The sequence below is a fragment of the Camponotus vicinus genome, unplaced genomic scaffold (genome assembly GCF_025532165.1).
Source record: "Camponotus vicinus isolate PSW18456_S1 unplaced genomic scaffold, iyCamVici1.0 SCAF_7, whole genome shotgun sequence".
Taxonomy (NCBI): Eukaryota; Metazoa; Arthropoda; class Insecta; order Hymenoptera; family Formicidae; genus Camponotus; species Camponotus vicinus.
In genome coordinates, this window is record NW_028141979.1 from 2,301,408 (window position 1) to 2,322,219 (window position 20,812).

The window sequence follows — 20,812 nt, forward strand, 5'->3', positions numbered from 1 at the left end:
CATTTAATTTTTATTAACTATCAAATATTTATTAATTATTGTTTTTATTATCAAAATTTATTTTTTGTTAGTCATATATGATTATAGATTAATTTTATGTAATTATAAATTTTTTTATATTATAGGCTGCTGATATATTTTTCTTATTCTTTTATTGATACTAAAGGGATTTATTTCTAATGAATAAATAAATATTTTCGAATATAACTCTATAAAAATCTTGGAAGAAAAAAATTAGAAAAAATTTGAACATTTTCGAATTCTATCTATGTAATAGATCTGTATGTACGTCGCGTATTTTTTTCATTTTTTTGTTTAAAGTTTAATTAGTTTATGACCAAATTTGCAAACATTTTTATTTTATAAAAATCATATTTTGCTTCTCTCATTTTTCTACAATATCTTAAATAATGTAAGAGATTTATTTTTAGCATTAACGATTTCGAATGGACATTTTGTCTTCGTCGTGGCAAAGAAGAAGAGAGAGACTGCCGCCGGGGAAAAAGGAAGGGATGGAGAATGAAACGACGGGTAAGATAGAGGGTAGGGAAAAACGCGGCTAACGGGTCCTCCGACACCTCCGGGGAAATACGGGAGCTCTCGTAAAAATAATGCGCGACTCGTTTGTTGCGTCGGACAGTGATTCGTCTGGGTGAGGCCGGCGACCCGAGAAAATGGCGCGGGACCGTCAAGGGAGCGAAACATTTTTCACCCGCGTACTTAGTATTCGTTACACCGGGGGAAGTCGTCTCGTGACGCGAGTTTGCGCAGCGAGAAACGGGAGCGAGTGAATAAGAGAAGGGTGTCTCTCGCAAAGCGATGTCTGACCAAATACCGGATGTAGTCTACTTAGAGATTCTCTCGTGCACGTTCCTTAACTTCTTTCATTTTTATACTTATTAAATTTATATTTGTTTCACGACATTGTTGCGCGACAAAATTATGAATTCTTCTACATATTATTTAAATTTGATCTTATATACACATACATACGCACATACACGAATTATCTCGATTTTATATCGTATTATGTTTTCGTAAGCTAGTGAAGATACATGGATAGCACTTTGCGTTTTGTGCATATATTACGAGAGGTAGTAAACATAATCACCGTAGTTATCCCGTAGAACAAAACGCATTAAGAGTTATACGAGTTCCGGGCAACAATAGAGAGCACATCTTTGCTGTTATTATTTTACGAGTCCTTTGAACGTGGGAAATATTAGAAGTTAATGGGCGCGGTGTGTTTTTACGTACGGTGATTAAAATGCAGAGAGGGAAAAACGCGGCGAGGGAAATTCGACGGCTAATTAAGGCGGCATTAAACGCAGCGAATAATAAGAGGAGGGCGATGCGCAGGGATTACAAAGGAGTCCCAACAAATTTTCAATTTCCATTTCGCCTTTGCGAGTAAGGTAAATGAATGTAAAGGCAAGTTTGCGAAGGTGCGCCGAAGGCACTTGCCTATCCCGTGCGATAATGAGTTTCAAGGAAGCGGGAGTCCGGGATCGTCAGCGAATGCAATAATTTTACAATGCGCCTTCATGGGACGACGTTATTACGGAATAGAAGGTACAACCGCAAGTGAAAATGCCGCGAACAATTACGCGATACCCATGTACAAACAGTTTATTCGATGCCGTGATGTGTGATATCGTCGTTTTCCGTTTGCGTAAAATCGAAAACTTTACCCGACATTGACAGGACAGTTTCTACTCGGATAGACAGGGACAGATTTATTCCGACGCAGATCGAATTGGCAACCTAACTGCACTTAAGAACGCGTTCGAACAGAGGATTGAAGGAGAGAATCGTAAGAAAGTTTTTTAACAGATTGCAGCACGAGTGGGAACTTTGGAAACAAAGTAGACTGATTGCACACGAGATGTAACTACTCTCTTTGATTGCTGGGTAAGCTTTCGAACACGATGGAAAGAAGAGGAAAGAACAGATGATAAGGGAGAAAAAGGAGAAAGAAAAGCGTTAAAGTAAAGTGTTAGATATAGCGAGAAAAGAATAAAACAAACAAGTTTTTTCTCCTTATTGTGATGCTATTTAGCTGTAAAAATATTAAACGAAATTATTAAATATAGATTTTCAATTATTATTCAACACATATATGTGCACTTTATAATACTCTTTCGATAGTAATTTATTTTCACCCTTTCTCGTATTTTTTATATAATTTTAAAAATTAAAAAGTTCAAAATCTAAATTATTTTATATCTACAAATTCCTGCAATAGTACAGTTAAAATAATAATTGTAAGCTGTGCGAATTAATTTGACGCGAGCTGCTTTCTTTTAATAAATGAAATTGTATGTAATAAAGAAAGTGACATTTTTATGATTAAAGAAATTAAATTATTGTGAAGAGAAGTTACAAGAGAGACCCGAGATATAAATTCAAAGAGAGAAATTATACGCGCACATTGCACTCTTTTGTACAAGCGGCAAACGCCACGCAAGCAACATTTGTCTGGTAACATTTATCATAGAAATTGGCTTTTGCAGATCCTTTTGATAGTCGAATATTTTCGATGAATGTAAAACTGAATGAAAAGAGGAAATGATTATGCAAGGACTTGGGCGGATCGAAGAGGAAAGTCTAACCAGATGAAATGTAGTCTTTTCGATTGTAAGCGTAGATCGTAACTATTTCGATTCCAGAAACGCTTGCAAGAAAAGAAGCTTAGATGAAAGCTGAAAGAAGAGAAATTGACGCAAAAACAAAAAACACTGCTAGAAATTTTAAATGCATTGTTTCAATGAACAGATGGAAAATATATAATTTACATAGTACTTGATCAATTACTTCTTGTTTCAAAAAATAAATAAATGCCAATCTTTCTCGTACAATCGTGCAGAGATGGCTTGATAATCATTTGTCGGCTAACGACAAAACTTGAATGCGTTAACCCTTCATCATAAAATCGATATATTACACGAAACACGCGGAAACATATTCGGATCGGCTTGCACCGGTATGTAATGGCAGGAATTACGCGAGTTGTTAAACCAGGCGGTGAATGTGTATAATTTATGAAAGCACGCGCGGACGCCGGCTGGCGTGTCGTTAAAAACGAGTCGATACGTTTCCAGGAAGAAAAAAAAACACAAACCACGCGGCTTGTACAGAGGAGGGCGAGTCAGAGTAGAGAGCGTGATTAGATGCGAGGCTGTACCTGGGGGCTGGAAAGGCTGAGACGTTGAACGCGATGAATATTCAAAAGTCTCTATTTTTTTCAACGCAAGCAATAAACTAAACGTGTCTCCGGATGCTCGTAAATATTCGAGAGAATTTTAATGGAAACACGATGATAGTCGCACTTTCAGTTTCATATTAATAATAGTTTCTCTCATTCTCTATCTCTCTCGAAAAGCAACAACGAACGGCCGTGCACCATGACTTTCTCACGAAGTGGATAAGCGGAGAAACTTTTAAATTTATCGCGAGCAATTTATAATTTTATAAACGAGCCGCGCGCGCAAACCGCTGGAAAACCGGACGAGGACCTTTTAATGCGGCGATATTTGTGGGGCGCGGTTATAAATTCAGCGAAATCCAGCCGCGTATTTTTTTCTCAGCCGCTATCGCGGCGACGTACGTACGTACGCACATGCACCAATCGCATCAAAATTTATCTCCCGCGTGGCGTGATTAATAACGCAGCGTCCCGATCGCGATACATCACGCATAATGATGTAATAACCGGTCGATGCATTTTTGCGAGCGCTACTCCCTATTTTGCCAGATCTGCGGAATCGGGTCTAATGATAAAAAAATGAACGACCGGCTCGATTGATGAATGAAAACCGGATTCTATATTAAATAAACAATATTACGATTAGCTCGACACATATCTCGCAAATTCTTGCTGCCCCTCCCCTTTCCGCGAGAGATTTGCCTGCTCGATGAAGATGATTAATGCAACGAGCTTATCGATGATGCCGGAACGCAGAGTTGTCGAGGGTGGAAAGAACGCTGAATAGTTTTATTAATCATTCGGGAGAGCGAAGATGCTAATGATCTTCGATCGACCGTGAAGTTATTTAACTGGCGATTAATTCGACATACCGATTCGAATTTGCTTCGTTCAAGTTTTTTCTTCGTTTTTCAGATCCTAGACTAATTGCGAGGCCAGAAAGATCTATCGCTGTCCCGTTTTTTTACAGAATGACACGGAAAAACTTTTAGAAGGATAAAAACAAAAATGAAAAACGAAAAGGGAGATTAACAGAGAATAAAAAATGATTTAAAGTGCCATTAGAAAGACAACTTCTCCCTTAGATTGCAATGCTTTTTAAATCACAGATGCTATCGAAAATCGACCGTGCAATCATAGCCACGTATTCGAGATGTGCAAAAAAAAATCGAGCTGCTCGCGAATAAACAAACCGATGCAAAAATAGAAACATTTAAAGACGGTCGCGAAACTGAACGCTTTCATTGACGACAACGCCATCAATGCGATGCCGTGGTCCGGGTGGAAAAGGGATGAAAAGGACACCGCGACATCTCTGCGGCGGACAAAAATTGACTCTGGTGCGGATATACGCGCAAATGCAGCCGACGATTAAGCATACAAATCCTTTCGCCGACCGCTACTCCGATTCATTTTGTTCCGCTTAAGCGCACCGTTTGACAAGTTTCTAATTAAATTTGCATTTAACGGCGAAACGAACGTCGCGCCCAACAAAGGAGGAATTTCTCGCTCGACGGTCGCTCGAGCGGAATAATATCATCCGAATAAAAATGCTGATTGCGTTATAGAGAGGATCTCTCGCAATGGCTTCTTTCTTTTCTCGTAACTGGGATACTGATACTCCGCGATAAAGAGTATGTACTTTGCAGACAAGCGCGTTTTATTACTATTCGAGCGTTAAATCCGCTTTCATATTAAATATCATGGTAAATATATTAACGTTGTGTTCGATATGATCTTTCAATGTATCTTTAATATTACTTCTCCTTCTTGAATGATTATGTATTTTTGCACGAAATGATAACTGAATAATAATTTCAGTTCATTATCGAAAAATGATCATTTATACATTTAATTATACTTAAATATAAAAAAAGAAATATAAATGAAATCTATTTAATATTGAGAAATTTATATTTGTAAGAGAGAAATATATGTATATTAAAGATATAAACTAAAATTTTAATATTATATATATATATTTAATATTTAATATTAAAAATAATATTTAATATTAAAAAATATATGTAATAATTTACATATAAAAATATATGTATAATTTAAATGTGAAGTCTGAGAAAACAAGTTTCTATAAATTTTTAAAATTTGTTAAATCATTTATGTGTTTATTATATTCATTTTGTGTCTTATTCGTGTATTTGATAAATTTTTTGTTCCAATCGAGCTTGTGTGTGTGATCCAAATAATAAATTTTTATTCTCTCTCTCTCTCTCTTCCTCTCGAGCTTTTTCTCCCCTTTCATTCCTCTTATACCATCGTTCACCCAGTCCCTGCCAATTAACACCGAACAAAAGAATGCAATCGACTTTTTCTCGGTCAAGAGACAATCTGTATCCACTGAACACAAACGATGAATTTGCACGCGCATCGTGCTTATGTTGTGTTTTCAGTTTCTACGCGCGCACACACACATACACAAATACATTTCCGATACTATATTAGTTCTTTTCACCTAATATTTGATCGTCACTTCGATAATTCGTACATATTTTCCGAATTTATTTCATTCGAAAGTGCGACATTTGCTCAATATGTCATGTTGTGCGTTTTTCTCTCTTTGCTCGTATAAAAGCTCTTCTCACGTCAGCACTCTTTTCACCAGTAGTAGCACCATAATGATGTATCGCATATATGCAGGAAGATAAATGAAAAGCTGCGAAACATTTTAAACGCGCCGTTGATGCGCGTTAAAGGAGTTTCAGAAAGTTCTTCCCAGAGCACTTTGCACTTTTCAGTACTTTGCACATTTCTGTGGTACTAGACTAGTAAAAATATACAGAAACAGAAACGAGAGCTTGGGCAGTTGATGCAGCTCTACAAATTCGATGTGGCACCATTCAAAATACGGATCGTACAAAAAACAACCTCTCCAATACTTTAAAAACTATCCTCGAACACTTGCAAACTTTTCTAACACTCTGTAGTAGTATTGTGAATCATGCAAAAACCTTCTAACGAGATATTACTCGTACAACTGCGTTAAAGCAAGAAATTTTTTTCAGTGGAAAGATTCTAATACACACACACACACACACACACACACACACACACACATATATAATCTAAATTATTGAATGTTAAAAATTAAAATAAAATTGTTAAAAAAAATAATTTTCTATGAAGGAGGGAAAGAGAGAGGAAACTTACAGTTGATTAAAAATCAAATTAAAAATAACCAATCTCAATTTACAATCTCTTTTACCTTTATCTAAATTTTTTTTCGATTGTTCGAATTAATTTAATGTTACGCGAGTTATTCATCAGTTTTTATGAAATAATATCAGTCTGTGTACGTTTTCAATAATTCTATTTATTCTCTCTTGTTGCATCAATCATCAACTTGTCTTATCAATTATATCACTGACACATCGATCAGCCACTGAATTGGCGACAATATATATTTTATTTATTCCAAAATTATGCATCATCGGAAATTTATTCTCAAAAATAATTCCGAGCGATATTAAATCTGCGTGATGTAATTATTACTTTCTTGCGAATAAATATTATCGCGTGTATCATGTTAAATCGTCTTGTGTCAACGCTTCTCTGCAATGCTCTCATCGTCCCCATGCAACATAAACATTATCATTGTGTATACTTATTATTATGCCCGGGAACGCATTTACGAGAGGGCGGGTAATTAATAATGCACCGCGAGCTGTCATTGTGACTCCGTGATCCGGAATTATTTATATATGCATCTCTATATCCTATAATAATCACAATGCGCGATATAAAAGCTCGATCGATATACTATCCCCGCGATATGAGAGGGCGTCAACTTCGGGCCTCGGATTGATATCGTATTAATTGCTCGTCGCGCGTCGCCGACCATTATATACCGGGTGATCAACATAACACGGTACCACGCTTTGCACTCTTACGTGCGTTTAAACGCGGCCCGATTACGATTTGTCGCTGCTCGATCGTCGTGGCCAGCACGCGATTTCCGCCACCGAGGTATCCGGGGAGTGCGGGGTGAACGAGACGGTGTAATTCAATAATATGTACCTGTAGAACTCGAGCACCCCAAGCATCGTTTCATTCGCGTGCGTTACCTTAATTTTTACTGCTGTTTGTTGCGCGTGTCTCGTTGATAACCATTGATTGATTTACTTTTATCGTTAATGTAACATATTAGAAAGAGCTCGCAAAACCTAAATCACTGTTCTCTTTTGCCGTTGCTTCTATTGTATTCATTCTATAATATTAGGGCATGCAAAAAAGCGGTCTTCTTTGATATCCGAAATTAAAAATATATATAAGAAATTTTTTTGTTGATTAAATAAATCTTAAAATCAATATCAAGGAAGCATTTATTTTTTAACTCTATCATTAAACAGATAATATTTTTTAATATTCTTAATGCAGAGTTTAACATTGTTAAAATATGTTTATTAAGGTAAAATTCGAAAGAAGTTTAATCAGATTTTTAATTATCTCAACTTTCAATTTCAGTTTGATTAAGTATTCATATGCGAGAGAAGATGAATATATTTTTAAAACATTGCGTATACTAGAAGAATCATTTTATCATGTCTTATAATAAAAATATAATGCAATCTTAAAGCGCATAAATTAAGTTAAAGATGCTAAGTAATTAATAATCAAATACAGAGAAACATGTTTTAATTTCTAGATAAGACAATTATTAGTCAGCCGAGAAATAATTAAATGTCAAACTAAAAAGCGAAATACACGCGATATCGATTCCATGGCCCAATTCGGCAGCAATTAAGAATAGCGCACGTAATTGATCGCAATTTCGCCCCTTTCCTCCCTCTCCCCTTTCGCCAGACGCGGTGTGCTGGTAGAGTTCAATTTAATTCGATAATATTACCTCGAAGGCGCGTAATATTGTGCTCTACGCGCGATCGCGTGAGTTTCTTTAATTTTAACTTCCTCCCTCGCGTCGTGTCGCGTAGCAGGGTCGATGATTATTTTCGTGTTTCTTCCTAACCGCGGTGTGTTCTTCCATTTTTTCTACTTTGACGTTCTCTTTCGATTCTATCGTTCATTTCTTTTCACAACTCACAGAATTGATAAAATCGTCCTGTACTTATTGTTAGTCTCACGTAGAGGCAAATCTGTATGAAAATTGCCTTGGAAAGAATAGTAAATTCTCGAAATTTATATATATTTATACATATATATTATACATGAAAAATAGGGGAAAACACATTGCTTATTTCATTCTCCATAAGATCAAAAAAATTAATTAATTTTATATCTTAAAAGAATCATGTTTTCTTAGATAATACTAAAATAATTTTTCTCTTTGATTCTCATAATTAATAATTGAATTAAAAATACAGAAATACACTGCTACATAGTTTCCAATTTCAATTAGTTGGAGAACAATGCTTTCGTCTATTTACCAGGAAATTGTTCACATTGGAACAATTGTCATCTCTAATTTAGCTTCCAATATAATTCCTCTGTAACTGAAGCGCAATGCGGTATATTGTACTTTGTGCCATCGTGTTTACAATTCATAAATATCTAAGCTTCGCTAAATAATTTATGCAACTATTTAGCAAACCATGTAATGTGTGCAAAATGAGTATTATTCCAGCCAGGGTTAAATATATATCCGGGGTGTGAATAATATATAAATAGGGGGAGGTATTAATACTATATATATATATATATATATATATATATATATATATATATATATATATATATATATGTATATGTATACATATACGTACATGGGTTTCTCCGAAATCAGTCAAACGAAGAAAACAATAGCGCGAGAATACAAAGCCTTTATCGAGCGTCGAGCGAATTAAATCCTAAATTATTCGCGGGCAAGGCGAATAACGGGATTCCGCTATAAAGCACCGTTTGTTTCCTCGCGGTGGAATTCGTTTCGCGTTTGCGCTCGTTCGCGTGAAACGTCGGCGAAGAAAAGCAGCTCCCAAATCTCGATTATACACGATATAAATGTTGCGTACTTCTACTGGCAACTTTGTAATTTTCCGTACTCACATCATAAGCTTCGCAATATAACATCTTCTCTCTCTCTCTGTCGGGAATTATTTAAATTATTACACATCTTTCTTACTATTATGGTTTTATATTTTATAAACAGCATTTTATATATTCGTCATTTATATCTTAATTTCTCATTATATTTATATAAATTTATATTAAATATATTCAAGATATCTTTAATCAAATTTTAATAAGAGAAAGAGAGAGAGAGAGAGAGAGTTACTTGAATAATATTCTATAATTAAACTGAAAATGAAAGATCCGTTACTAGAGAAAAGTATCCCGATATGCTTTTTGAAATACTCGGTATCAACATTTGTCTGTGTAATCATAAAACGAAATGAGGGGAAACTGTAGCTATGACGAAGCCATCGAGTGCTGTTTCTAAAATGAAAAGTAAGATGAAGTACTACGGATGCTTACTTTCGCACGTTGCGTTTGTTGAAAATTCGTGAAACGTGTTCCTCATAAAGTCTTTATGGAATCCATTCGCCTTCTTTTTTTTCTTTCACTTTTTATTTTTTTTCGTAATTTATATTTCCGGACTTGAGCTGCGCTTAATGATGCTATTGCGAGGTGCGGCGAAACAATTTAAAGTTGAAATCTTTTTTATGACATGAAAGAACGCGTAAATGCTCCATTTGTGTTATAATTTCTTTCGATTGTACAATTATTTAATTACTCGACTGTGGCTCGACTTTCTAAGTCAAAAGTTACGTTAAAAATATCACCCGATTTATCATGATACACGAGTGAAGTCGGAAATGTTTCTATACCGCATGACCACGGTAATTACATTAATATAGCTTTATATGAACAATAATATCATATGGTCCACGTTAACGTATTGTTCCGCGAAACTGCGTTTAATTAACGATACGTATCTAATTATTGCGTAATTTTATCTAATTCACTCTGGCATTGCTTAAATGTACAATATTGAATATTCATGGTATAATTATCCGCTTGATTTTCAGAAATGTTATCTCAAATTAAGTTTGGTATACAATTTATTTTTATAAAGTATTTCTTAATTATTTATCGTTCCTGTGTTATTTTCTCTTTTAATGTACTAGCTCGCGCGATATTCATTACGCTCTTTGATTATTCTTAGAAGTATTATTCCAGAACACCATAAATTTCTCTCTCTCTCTCTCTCTTTCTCTCATCTCCTTCCAACTGCTCTCTATCTGCTTTTCTGCCTTGAGCCGCAATGGCACGAGATATAATACTGGAGAGAAATCGGCGAGGTAGAGGTGCAGCTCGTACTCTTAGATCTCGGCTCGTGCAACTTTAAAGTAGTTTGTGTCTACCGGGCCACGGTGCATAAAGGCTCCATACGCGCCGTGTATGCGGGCGCCATAAACGTTCCTGGTTATACCGGGTGTGTTCGTTTATTTACGGCTTATGTATATATTGTATATATCCATCGGAGAAAGAGGGAGGGGAAGGGAGGAGGAGGAAAAGAGGTTGCGTCTGGTTCCCAGGTTTTCTTGCTTTCCAACTGCACTGCAACACGACGGCCCACGTGCGAATTGTGTGGACTTCTCGGTTAAAAAAAGAGCTCGATTTATCGCTCTGGGAATTTCGAGACTGCGTGCGATGTGCATCAGTATCGATCGAAGCTTTTCTCGTTCACTCGGCGATGGTACAGACATTCATTTAATTTTCAATGCGATAACGACATATTTTTATAGACAAGTTTTGTCGCGCTATCTATTTTTAATCAATTTTTAACAATGTTGAAACAATAATTATCTCGTGTTAATTGTATCTAGAAGTTAATTGTCGAATTAAACTGTATTAGCGTATTCATAAATAATCAGGATATTTGTAGAAATAACATAGTAATAAGCTAATGCACCATCAGCGAGCGAAATGCTATTTCAACGTGTGATTTCAATTGAAGCATATTTCATGAGCACAAAATAATAGGTCAACGTACATAAATTGATTAAAACAGTTTTGATTATATTAAGTTATAATTAAGTTTATATTCCTACAAGATATTCTTATCATGTTCCAAGTATTTGAAAAAATTCTTTATTACATATGAAATAAAATACTTAGCCTTTTTCATCAATTTTTGAATGTCGTACGTTAAAATAATATTGTTCTGAAAGAATTTACGAATAAACAGTTCTTTAATGTCGCGTAACTATTAATGCGTTCATCTGGATTTTCGCACGATTATATCAGACGTGAAAACGTGAGAATTATTTCGCGAACGATAAAGGTCGCTCCTTTCCCTGCTGGCTTTCAGCTCGCGCTTGGTCGGCTCATTAGGAACACCGCGTATTTAGGTAAGAGCATTCCTACGCGCTTTCAAACAGACCTCAAAGCTTTGACCACTTGCACGTGTAAGCGAGAGTCGACTGTCTGCTTATCGAGGACGAAATGACGGAAGTTGATTTTACGATTGGAATCTACTCGCAAGCTGGATCGAAAATTTGTGATCGTTAACGAAAGTTTTCTCGAATTTTTCGGCGAAAGATCGACGCCTTAATTTTATAAAAATTAACGTGAATGTTAATCCAGGCGAATGATTGCCCTCGAAGATGAAACTTTTGAAAATATAAGCGTTGCTCTTAAGTAAACTACTTTAATAATGCCCCTTGTAATATTAAAAATTATATTCATGATATAAGAAATAAATTTTTTATTGTGTGTAAAGTTGATGAAATAGTAATTATAAAAAGAGAGATTTAAGGAGAGAATGTATACGCGATCTTATACGATTTATTAATTATGCTGCGCAAATTTAATGAAACTCTATAATCAATATAAAGAATTGTTCAATTATTTAATTAAAGATAACGTGCGCTTCGATGTTTGATGGTTCGATTAAAACCAATTTTCTTTCGCAGTGACCGAACGGCCTAGTTTTATTTCATCGATATTTCATTATCATCAGGTAATTAATATTTACTTTGTTTCGCTCAATTGTTCGCGAAATTTTTATTTGTCTTAGCTGTTAGCGATCGTAAAATGCGCATTTTCATTTATTTCGAATATTTTGCCCGTTTATAAAATGCCGCGGATTATATTCTGAAAGAGCCAATAATGAGATTTGCATCAAATTATTTATTTATATTAATATTCAAGTAATGTTTGTATAACTTTAACTGACAAATTACATAGATTAATATATAACCAATTTTAAACTTAATATGAATTACAACAATTGATTATAATTTTTACTCAATTCGAAAGAATGTATTTATACAAAAAAAAAACAGCAAGATAATCAACTTTATAATGTCTCTTTGGATATTTTTAATATGCCATTTGATTGCTATTATATCTCCCTTAAACGTAAAATAAAAAAATGTTTTAGATATTGTGTTAGTCGCAAATTAAATTACAACACTGAAAAGTCTAGACGCAAACTATTAATTCATTATTGTGATTGTTCTCTTCGCAAACTGACATATGTATAACGTAGATTATATTTGAAAATATGTATTAAGTAACATAGTCTAACATAGGATGACGTATTTTATTTGCGAATGGGTAAAATTGGTCAACGAAATAAAACTCTGGAAACGGTTGAAATTTTTGTTTAATTATTCATGAAATATCGATTATTAAAAACCTCTTGTTTTTATAGTCTGATGAATCTAAAAAACTTTACTTTTATGAAAAGAAAATCATTATCACATATTGCTCATTTATGAGAAATGATTTACTTTGTGATACTTTGTGTCAATATCCGCGATTTATATAAAATATCTCTTATAAATTTGTAGAATTTATTGGCATTTATTGATAATCGAATTGTGTATTTATTTGTTAATAGGTTGATATTAATTGTAATAATAAATATATGAGTAATAAATACGCAGTATAAAAAAATAATTTATTTCAATGCATCTAAAATTATTATGTGGAAATATATATATAGTTTTGAGACATTTTATATAAATGATAAATATAATGAAAAAATAATACATGATGTAGACTCGATTCGTTCTCTCTCTCTCTCTCTCTTACAACTTTCTTCAATACATGCATTATTTATCGCGACGCTAATTGCCATAATTTCTCCAATTAAACAATACTGAATAAATCAAAATCGAATATCTGTATCGTTAATTATTCGTATCGTTCTGATTATAGCTTTCATATTTTATGAAACGTCAGCGCGCGATTATTGCCATCGCTAAAACTTTATTCATGCAACAGCTTCATTTCCATTTGTAAATTTTGAAAAACAATTAAAAAAACATACGAGACATGCAAATATTTATAATTGCAGCAATATGTCTTGCTAAATTTATCAAGAATCTATAATAAGCAACGACGATTTCGTAGTCTCCTCGACAATGCGCGTAATGGATTTCGGTTAATGCATTTCCGAGAAAGCATTTGACATAAAGACAACGTCTTTTGTCTCGCGAAACGCACGTGAAAGAGACCGCATGGGGGTGAGTAATTTGAATCCAAGTACATGCATGCAGACGCGCGGAGATAAGCAAAGAAGCCTAGATGTACGGTACGATGCTCCAAAGAGGGAAATCTGTATCAAATCATGTATACCGTGATAATGCGGGGTATGCGAAAATTTCTCGAGCAGGTCACGTGTTGCTTAGTCAACAGAAACATAATTTAAAGTTAATATTTCCTGTGGTACGCGAGCCGCGATGGAGGGAGAGTCACGAACGTCTAACGTGGACCGCGTTGTCTCGTCATGCAGAAGCGAGCACGTGATGCGAATTATATTTCGTAGTCACGATGTATTAACTAGCACGTGATACGACAAATACAACGTACAACGAGCGGAATCTCTATAAGCTACAAGTTCGAAAGCGCAGACGCGCAAACATCGGTACTTGCGCTCGATTGTTGTACGTCTGACCACATGGTGGATTTTTCACTGCGAATCTTCGCGACTAGATTTTTTCCTTCGTCTCTCGCAAGCACGGATATTTGCGCTGCCGAAAACATTGCGATTATTTCATATTCATTCATCCATTTATACAGGGTGTCCCCAAGCTTTCTACCAAGATGCAAGAGCAGAAAATTTGGAAGCTCGAAAGTGGCGCGCAGTCTAGATTTACGATCGTGGCGCCTCAGCTTCCCTCAATATGGCGAGCAGGCGCAGCGGAAGACACGCATACACATACACACGCATACGCACGTGCACACACACTCGAAACGTGCCCCCAAGTTCTCGCACGAGGTTGTCAGGGAGGTTAGCTCCCCTTCTCAACTGTACCGACTTTGGCCCGTAATCGTCGCGACACCCGGTGAACGACACGTCGGTCCTTGTAGTAGGTCACTTGTGCGAAGCCGGGTCCGTTTGCGAAAGGCGACAAACTCACGCGGCGGAGAGACGAGGCGCGCAATTTTACGGGGGTTGCTCTGCCGCCAGTCGGCGGGGATTTTCCGGACACTGAGATTTGTCTCCGGTGAGAGCCACCTCACCCCCGAGAGGCGCTGCCGACCTCCGATATTGATTTTCCGGGGGAAAACAGAATAGAGGTGTATCTATGATATCCTACCGACGGAGAGGTGACTCTTTCCCCTCCTCCACCCCTCTATTCCGCCGCCCTTGTACACTCATTACTTGTTTTACGCGAGAATGATTCAATTTCATCTTTCGAAAAATGAAAAAATTACGTAGAAATTTGTTGAATTTTACATTCATCGTTTATTAAAAGCGCGCATTATGCGTTACGCACGTTGCGGATTATATTATACCGTTTTTATGTTACCGTTAATTCTCGCGAGCTACTGAATTACGTCAAGTAATTGTCACAAAAATGCATACATATATAAATACATACGAACGGCACGTATGCACGGTCAAAGTCATAGAACGATAAAAAATTTATTCTCGCGCACTGCCCCGAGGGACCTTTTTCATACATTTGCTACGTTATTGCGAATACGTCGCCAAATTATTACCAGACATTTGTCCGTTAATATTATGAAAATAGAATATTCAACGAAATATCTGCGTCACTGTTTTTCTCATAAATATTCATTCCGGCATAATTATACCGCACAACAATGAAGCGTTTTTTCATTCAAGCTTGATTACGCGATTTAATGTAATGCATTTTTGTCGTCCATACATTTCGCGAAAAATGAGGAGGAGGGATAAAATCAATGCGCTTAAGCCCTGTTGTTCGGATTAAGCATTAGCGATGATCGCAATTCATCCATCCAGAGATTAAAAGAAGAATAGAGATGATTAAGAGCTCACGGTTTTGTAACAATTGTTGAAGAGAAAACGGGAAAAACAGTCTCCGAAGGATTTTATCTAAAATCGCTCTTGCATTGAAACAAAAAAAAAAAAGAGAAAAAGGGAATAGTCACGGGTCAAACCGCATTCTCTCTTCACATTCGCGCAAAGTTCGAAAACCCTTGTGGATTTATGGGCTGCCAAACTTTTCTGCCACAGATCTTCACTGTGAACGATACTTAAGCCGTTCCTGTCTCTCTCGGAAATGGTTTCCGCGGCGTCTCACGCCGGATGGAAATTTTTCAAAAGCGTCGACCGGGAAGAGTAACGGGATGCATCCGCGTAACATTCCCCATCCAGATCCCCCCCCTCGCCGCTCTCTGGGTCTGTTTTTCATCTTTTCTCTCGGGGCTCGAAACGCTCTTTCTCTCGATGCATCGGAGGAGAGCGTTCGCGCGTTGCTGTGACCCGGTTTCCTTTCATTCGTCTCGATTCACGAGGCGAGGACGACGAAGGTCCTCGTCGTATATACTCACGTCCGCGTGACGGATCGCAGGGTTGGATCGCTGACACGTTGGAATATCACATTGTCATCACCTTCGTGTGAGCGTGCACAAGGGCAACGTATCAATCTTTAGCTGCCAAAGTGGAAACCGACGCGTGTTCGTAGAGCGTTCGTGTTAAACCATGTCGGATCATATGATAGATTTTTTTACTGTAATTTTCACAAATGTATCATGAGGATTCTACAGACTACAAGTTTCCTTTTATCTCGGCCTTCATAAGGATTTGTGCTCTGGAATATTGATTTTGCCACGGAGGGAGAAAGAGAACGAGAGAGATTACAGTAAAAATAGTAAAAGTTATCTTAAAATATAAATAGATCATCGGCGGATAAAATTTTGCAACTCGAGCGAAAAAAGGAAGGATAATATCATTTAACTCTACAATATTAGAAAATCTTTTTACTCAATAAAAATAGATAGTTTTTTAATGAAAACACTTGTGTGGATTTAATATTAAATAAAAAAGAAGTCTATTTTAACGTACTATATTTTAGTTACACAGGATATTATGTTGTGCAATATTTTCCATTTTAAATTTTTGACAATTTTGGATTTTGTTTTCAATATGAAATGTGAGATATCTTTAGAGAGTTTGCTGTTTTAAATAAGAAATAAATTTTAAAAATCCTTTAGTGTCAAAGACAAAAATAGTATATACTAATTTCAGTTGTGTCTTTATTAAAATTAACTATCGTAACGAGAGACGCGACTACTTGACCTTTCATTGTTCCAGGCAAGAAGTAATTCTAGTAATTCGTTTTAACGAGCCATACGTTCTCTTATTTATAAGACTCCTGCACAAGCTTAACCGCGAATGACCGAAATAAAAGTGCTTGTTTGAAATAATGACGGCTACAGAAACCGAATGATAACTTCTTTCGTCTCTTTCTCGCATTTGTAACAATTCATTGAGATCTTTTAAATTATAACGTAATCTTAAAATTATAATACACGATGTAAAATTAAGTTACTAGAAATTATTAAAAAAACTTAATCCGGACGTGTAGATATATTTTCGTTAATGATTACTCTCGCTTTTTATAGAGATATCACAAAGTATTAATTACTTGGCAAGTATATATATTTATATATATATTTATAAAAGAGAGAGATAAGAAGCGAGAAGAAGGCAGTAACGATTTAAAAAGCGTAGAGTGGACTCAGGCCGGAACTCAACGGGGGAAAGTTTCCGCCGTGTCTAAATCACGATCCTCGAGGGGGATTACAAGTTTGGCGGGTTGTTGCTGGGGTGTACGGACCATCCTTGAATTCGCGCTGTGACAAATTAACGGAAGAGGGAGGACAGGGGAAGGGAAAGAAGAAGAGAAGGCGGGTTCGACTATCCTCGTGAAACTTCCACCTTAACGCGCGACTCCAACCCGGTTGCGAAAGAATTTAAATGGTAATCCCAGGAATAGTATCGTACTCGAGACACGGTAGCAATTTTAGCGTTCCTGCCTCGTCACCGCGCTCCTGAAGAAGTTGTAACTCGCGTCGCTTTAAGCCCGCTCTTACACCGCGGTTACATCGCGCCTGATAGAATTACTAGGATTGTAAACACGAGCAAAGTGAAACTGTTGAACATTCGCTGTTTAAATGTTCGTATCGGCGTTAAATCGATGCGGTTTACAGTCGTGATTTATGTGCAAAATACGATTTCGCGGAAGCGCGTGGAATATGCGAAAATCTGTTTCCGGTATATCGCACATATCAGTCAGCAAAGTGCGGGCTATCGATCAACGAGTTTGACGCGGCGCTCGTAGAAATGCAATAAGTAACGCGGGTGAATTGAAACAAATTTAATAAGAGCGGTCCGCAGCGGTTAGGGGGTTGGGCGAGACGAAAGGGGGGAAAAACGAGGCCGCGGATAGTTCGAAACTCCCGATATTAGCTCGCGTTCCAACTTTCGAACGTGCCGAACCGCACCTATTTGAATTATACATTACAATTCTGCGTGAACAAGAAGTCCGAAACGAAATTCGCAGCTCGTGTACGCTTTAATCGAGATCAATATTTCAGTCGTTCTTAGGAATAAAAATGTATCGGTTTGGAAAAGCGTTGAAAAGTTGTACGAGAAATATTACATGTCAAAAATATACGTTAAGCATTAATCTCTAAAATATAAAAATTTATAGAAATAATAAATACGTTATTAATAAATAATACAAATATGAGAAAGCTCCCGATCAGTTATATTAGTTATTAATGTATTCAAAATATATGTGATATATGTACAACGTATATTTTATAATAATATTGTAATATTCAATATTCATTATGAATTTAATATTTCGTAATAATTTCTCAAATCCACAACAAAATGAATATTTAAACGAAAATAATATCCCGACATATTTATTTTAAGCTATATCGATTTTTGGATAAGCGCTTTTAGATGAGCTTACCACTATTGCGGATATAGAAAAAGCAGAATAAATTTTGACTTTTTTTGCTGTCTCGAATTAAAAGTTACGGACCAAAAATTTCGCCAGAAATACCTTACAGTATCTAGAAATGTGTTTCCACCATAAATAAAATCTGCGTAAACAATCTCGTGGATTAATCTCACTAAAGTTTGCACACGTGGTTTGCAGGACCAACACTTGAGAGCTAATTACGTCCCTCTATATTCCCCGACGCCATTATTGTTGATTACGTTTTACACGCAGCACTCACTCCGTGAATAAGGGTGACTGGACGATCATTATTAACGGCTGAATTTCGAGCGTAATGCCAATGTGTAACGTGCCAATCTGCATTACATTGACGAGCGGCAGCTACCGATGTTGTCGAAACGAAGAGGATCGATTCTCGTCTCGATTTGTAATTGCTTATTCTCATCGCAACGTGACAATGAACTCGCGTCCTCTCTTGTTATCGGATTATTAGACAAAAGAAAACATCATAATTTTTTATTATTTATATAATTTTTATATATTTTATATAATTTTATATTATATTATTTATATTTTCCAGAAATAAATTCCATGCTTTTTAAAACTATTTCAATAAATTGTAGAAGCACATTAGATAATTCATTGTATTAATATTTTCAACAAGAGTATATTTATATAAAGGATACAATGATTATGATATAACTGATGAAATGTAACGCCCATGATTGTTTTAAAGCGACGCATAACATAATATACACAAGCAGCAGGGAAACATGTGGCATGCGTGGTCACGTATGCGGATGAATAACGCATTAGCAATAACAGCGTTTTGCAGATAAAAGTGCGTGGGTGGTCCTCGCGGGACAAGAAAAGAGCGATCCGATTCTCTTTCCGGAACGGCGTCCACCTCATTTTCATGTCACTCTTAGTCATCCTGAGCTACACAAGAGACCGGAGATCCCCTTTGCGTTGGGTTACTCCCTCCTCTATTCCTCTTCTCCATTACTTTCTCATACATACAATTAGCGTGGGACTGTCCGCGAATTAGCGGCGCGACATTTTACGACCCGAACACACACAGTCGTCGCGTAAATGGCTGGTCGTCCGGAAGACGTTTCGTCTCACAATTGGTTTGAACGTCGTATGTATCTTTAATTATACGTACGCGTCTCTTCGTATGCAAAAAAGTCATCGGGCATGTCATTTTCGAAACGAGCCAATTTCGCATTGTTATTCTCACTCACAGATTCTAATTGTAGGCGGAATCTAATTATTATTTATTTAATCTATCAATTTTGATAAACTCCTTATATTAGGTATATATTATATATACATATTAAATAATTTACATATATATCAAATAATTTTTCCATTATTTTTTAAAATTGAAATTCAATATTTATTAAGAAATTATACGTGTTAATCATGCAAGTAATCCCGATCATTTTTCAGCACTTTTTTCAGCTTTTAGGCAAATTATAGATTGATAGAAAGTCTGACTTTTATTTGTGATAAATTCATCAGGCTATTTTTTATTTCTAAATTTTCTATTAGACAAAGCGTGATGCATCGATCGTAACAAATAATAGTTTGAAGGCGATGAGCATGCTAGGTGGGACAAAACAACCCAGCCAAGTTCCAATAATGTGTCCTTGGTCAATTTCGCCTCATGAAGCTGAGCAAGATAGTTGAGTGCAATTTACTATGGACTACTTGAACTCGACGAAACTGTAAGATCGTTATCGTTGCCCAGTTACTTTATTGCAGCGAGGAGTTGAAAAGAAAACGATTCTTTACAGGAAATCGTCGTCGCCTAATAAAATTTTTGCATGATAATGCTTGGTCTTATAATGTATGTTCTATCGATCCGAAATCTATAACTTATCTAAAAGATGGAAGGAAGTGCTGAAAAGTGATGTGGATTACTTTCACGATCGACCTGTACACGTATAATTTGTTGATAAACATTAAATGTTATAGAAAATAGCGGAAAACTTATTTATACACCTAATAATTGAAATCGTGAATCTTATAAAATTTTATAAAATTAATTTCTCCTATTTTATTCCCATTATTATTTTTAACGTGTTTGCAATGATATTTTGAACGCTTTCGGGAATATTTATAGCAGAATCTTTAATAAACGGTTTCTCTGTCACACATGTAAATTATTTCCAATTATAGCTTCATGGTGCGCGAGCATTGGCGCGATCACTCTCTCATTAGCGTTTATAGCATTCGGTTGTGCGATGAATTAGTATTATTAGACATCGCCTAATATAGCTATCTGAAGCTTTGTCATCCCGCAACAGGTGGTTATATCGAAACGCCGCTATCACGCACACGAGACGCAATTCACGCCGAAGAAGATATGGCTATTTGTGCGCGGTTTGGATTACATTTTTTCTTTATTAGCGTGTTTATTATTCTA

General features: G+C 36.1%; 1 protein-coding gene across 9 annotated transcripts in view; it reads right to left on the minus strand.

The window, feature by feature from the left end:
• LOC145974940 (agrin) overlaps positions 1-20,812 on the minus strand; it is a 324,984-nt gene that overhangs the window by 50,907 nt on the left and 253,265 nt on the right. Inside the window, exon 1 of one of the 9 annotated variants that reach the window (XM_083105062.1) lies at positions 14,290-14,632. The exons of the other annotated variants lie outside the window; for them this stretch is intronic. Within the exon in view, the coding sequence (XP_082961188.1) occupies positions 14,290-14,363 (74 nt within the window). The 5' untranslated portion in view covers positions 14,364-14,632. Of the gene's footprint in view, positions 1-14,289; positions 14,633-20,812 lie in introns of those variants that run through there. 9 annotated transcript variants of the gene reach the window in all.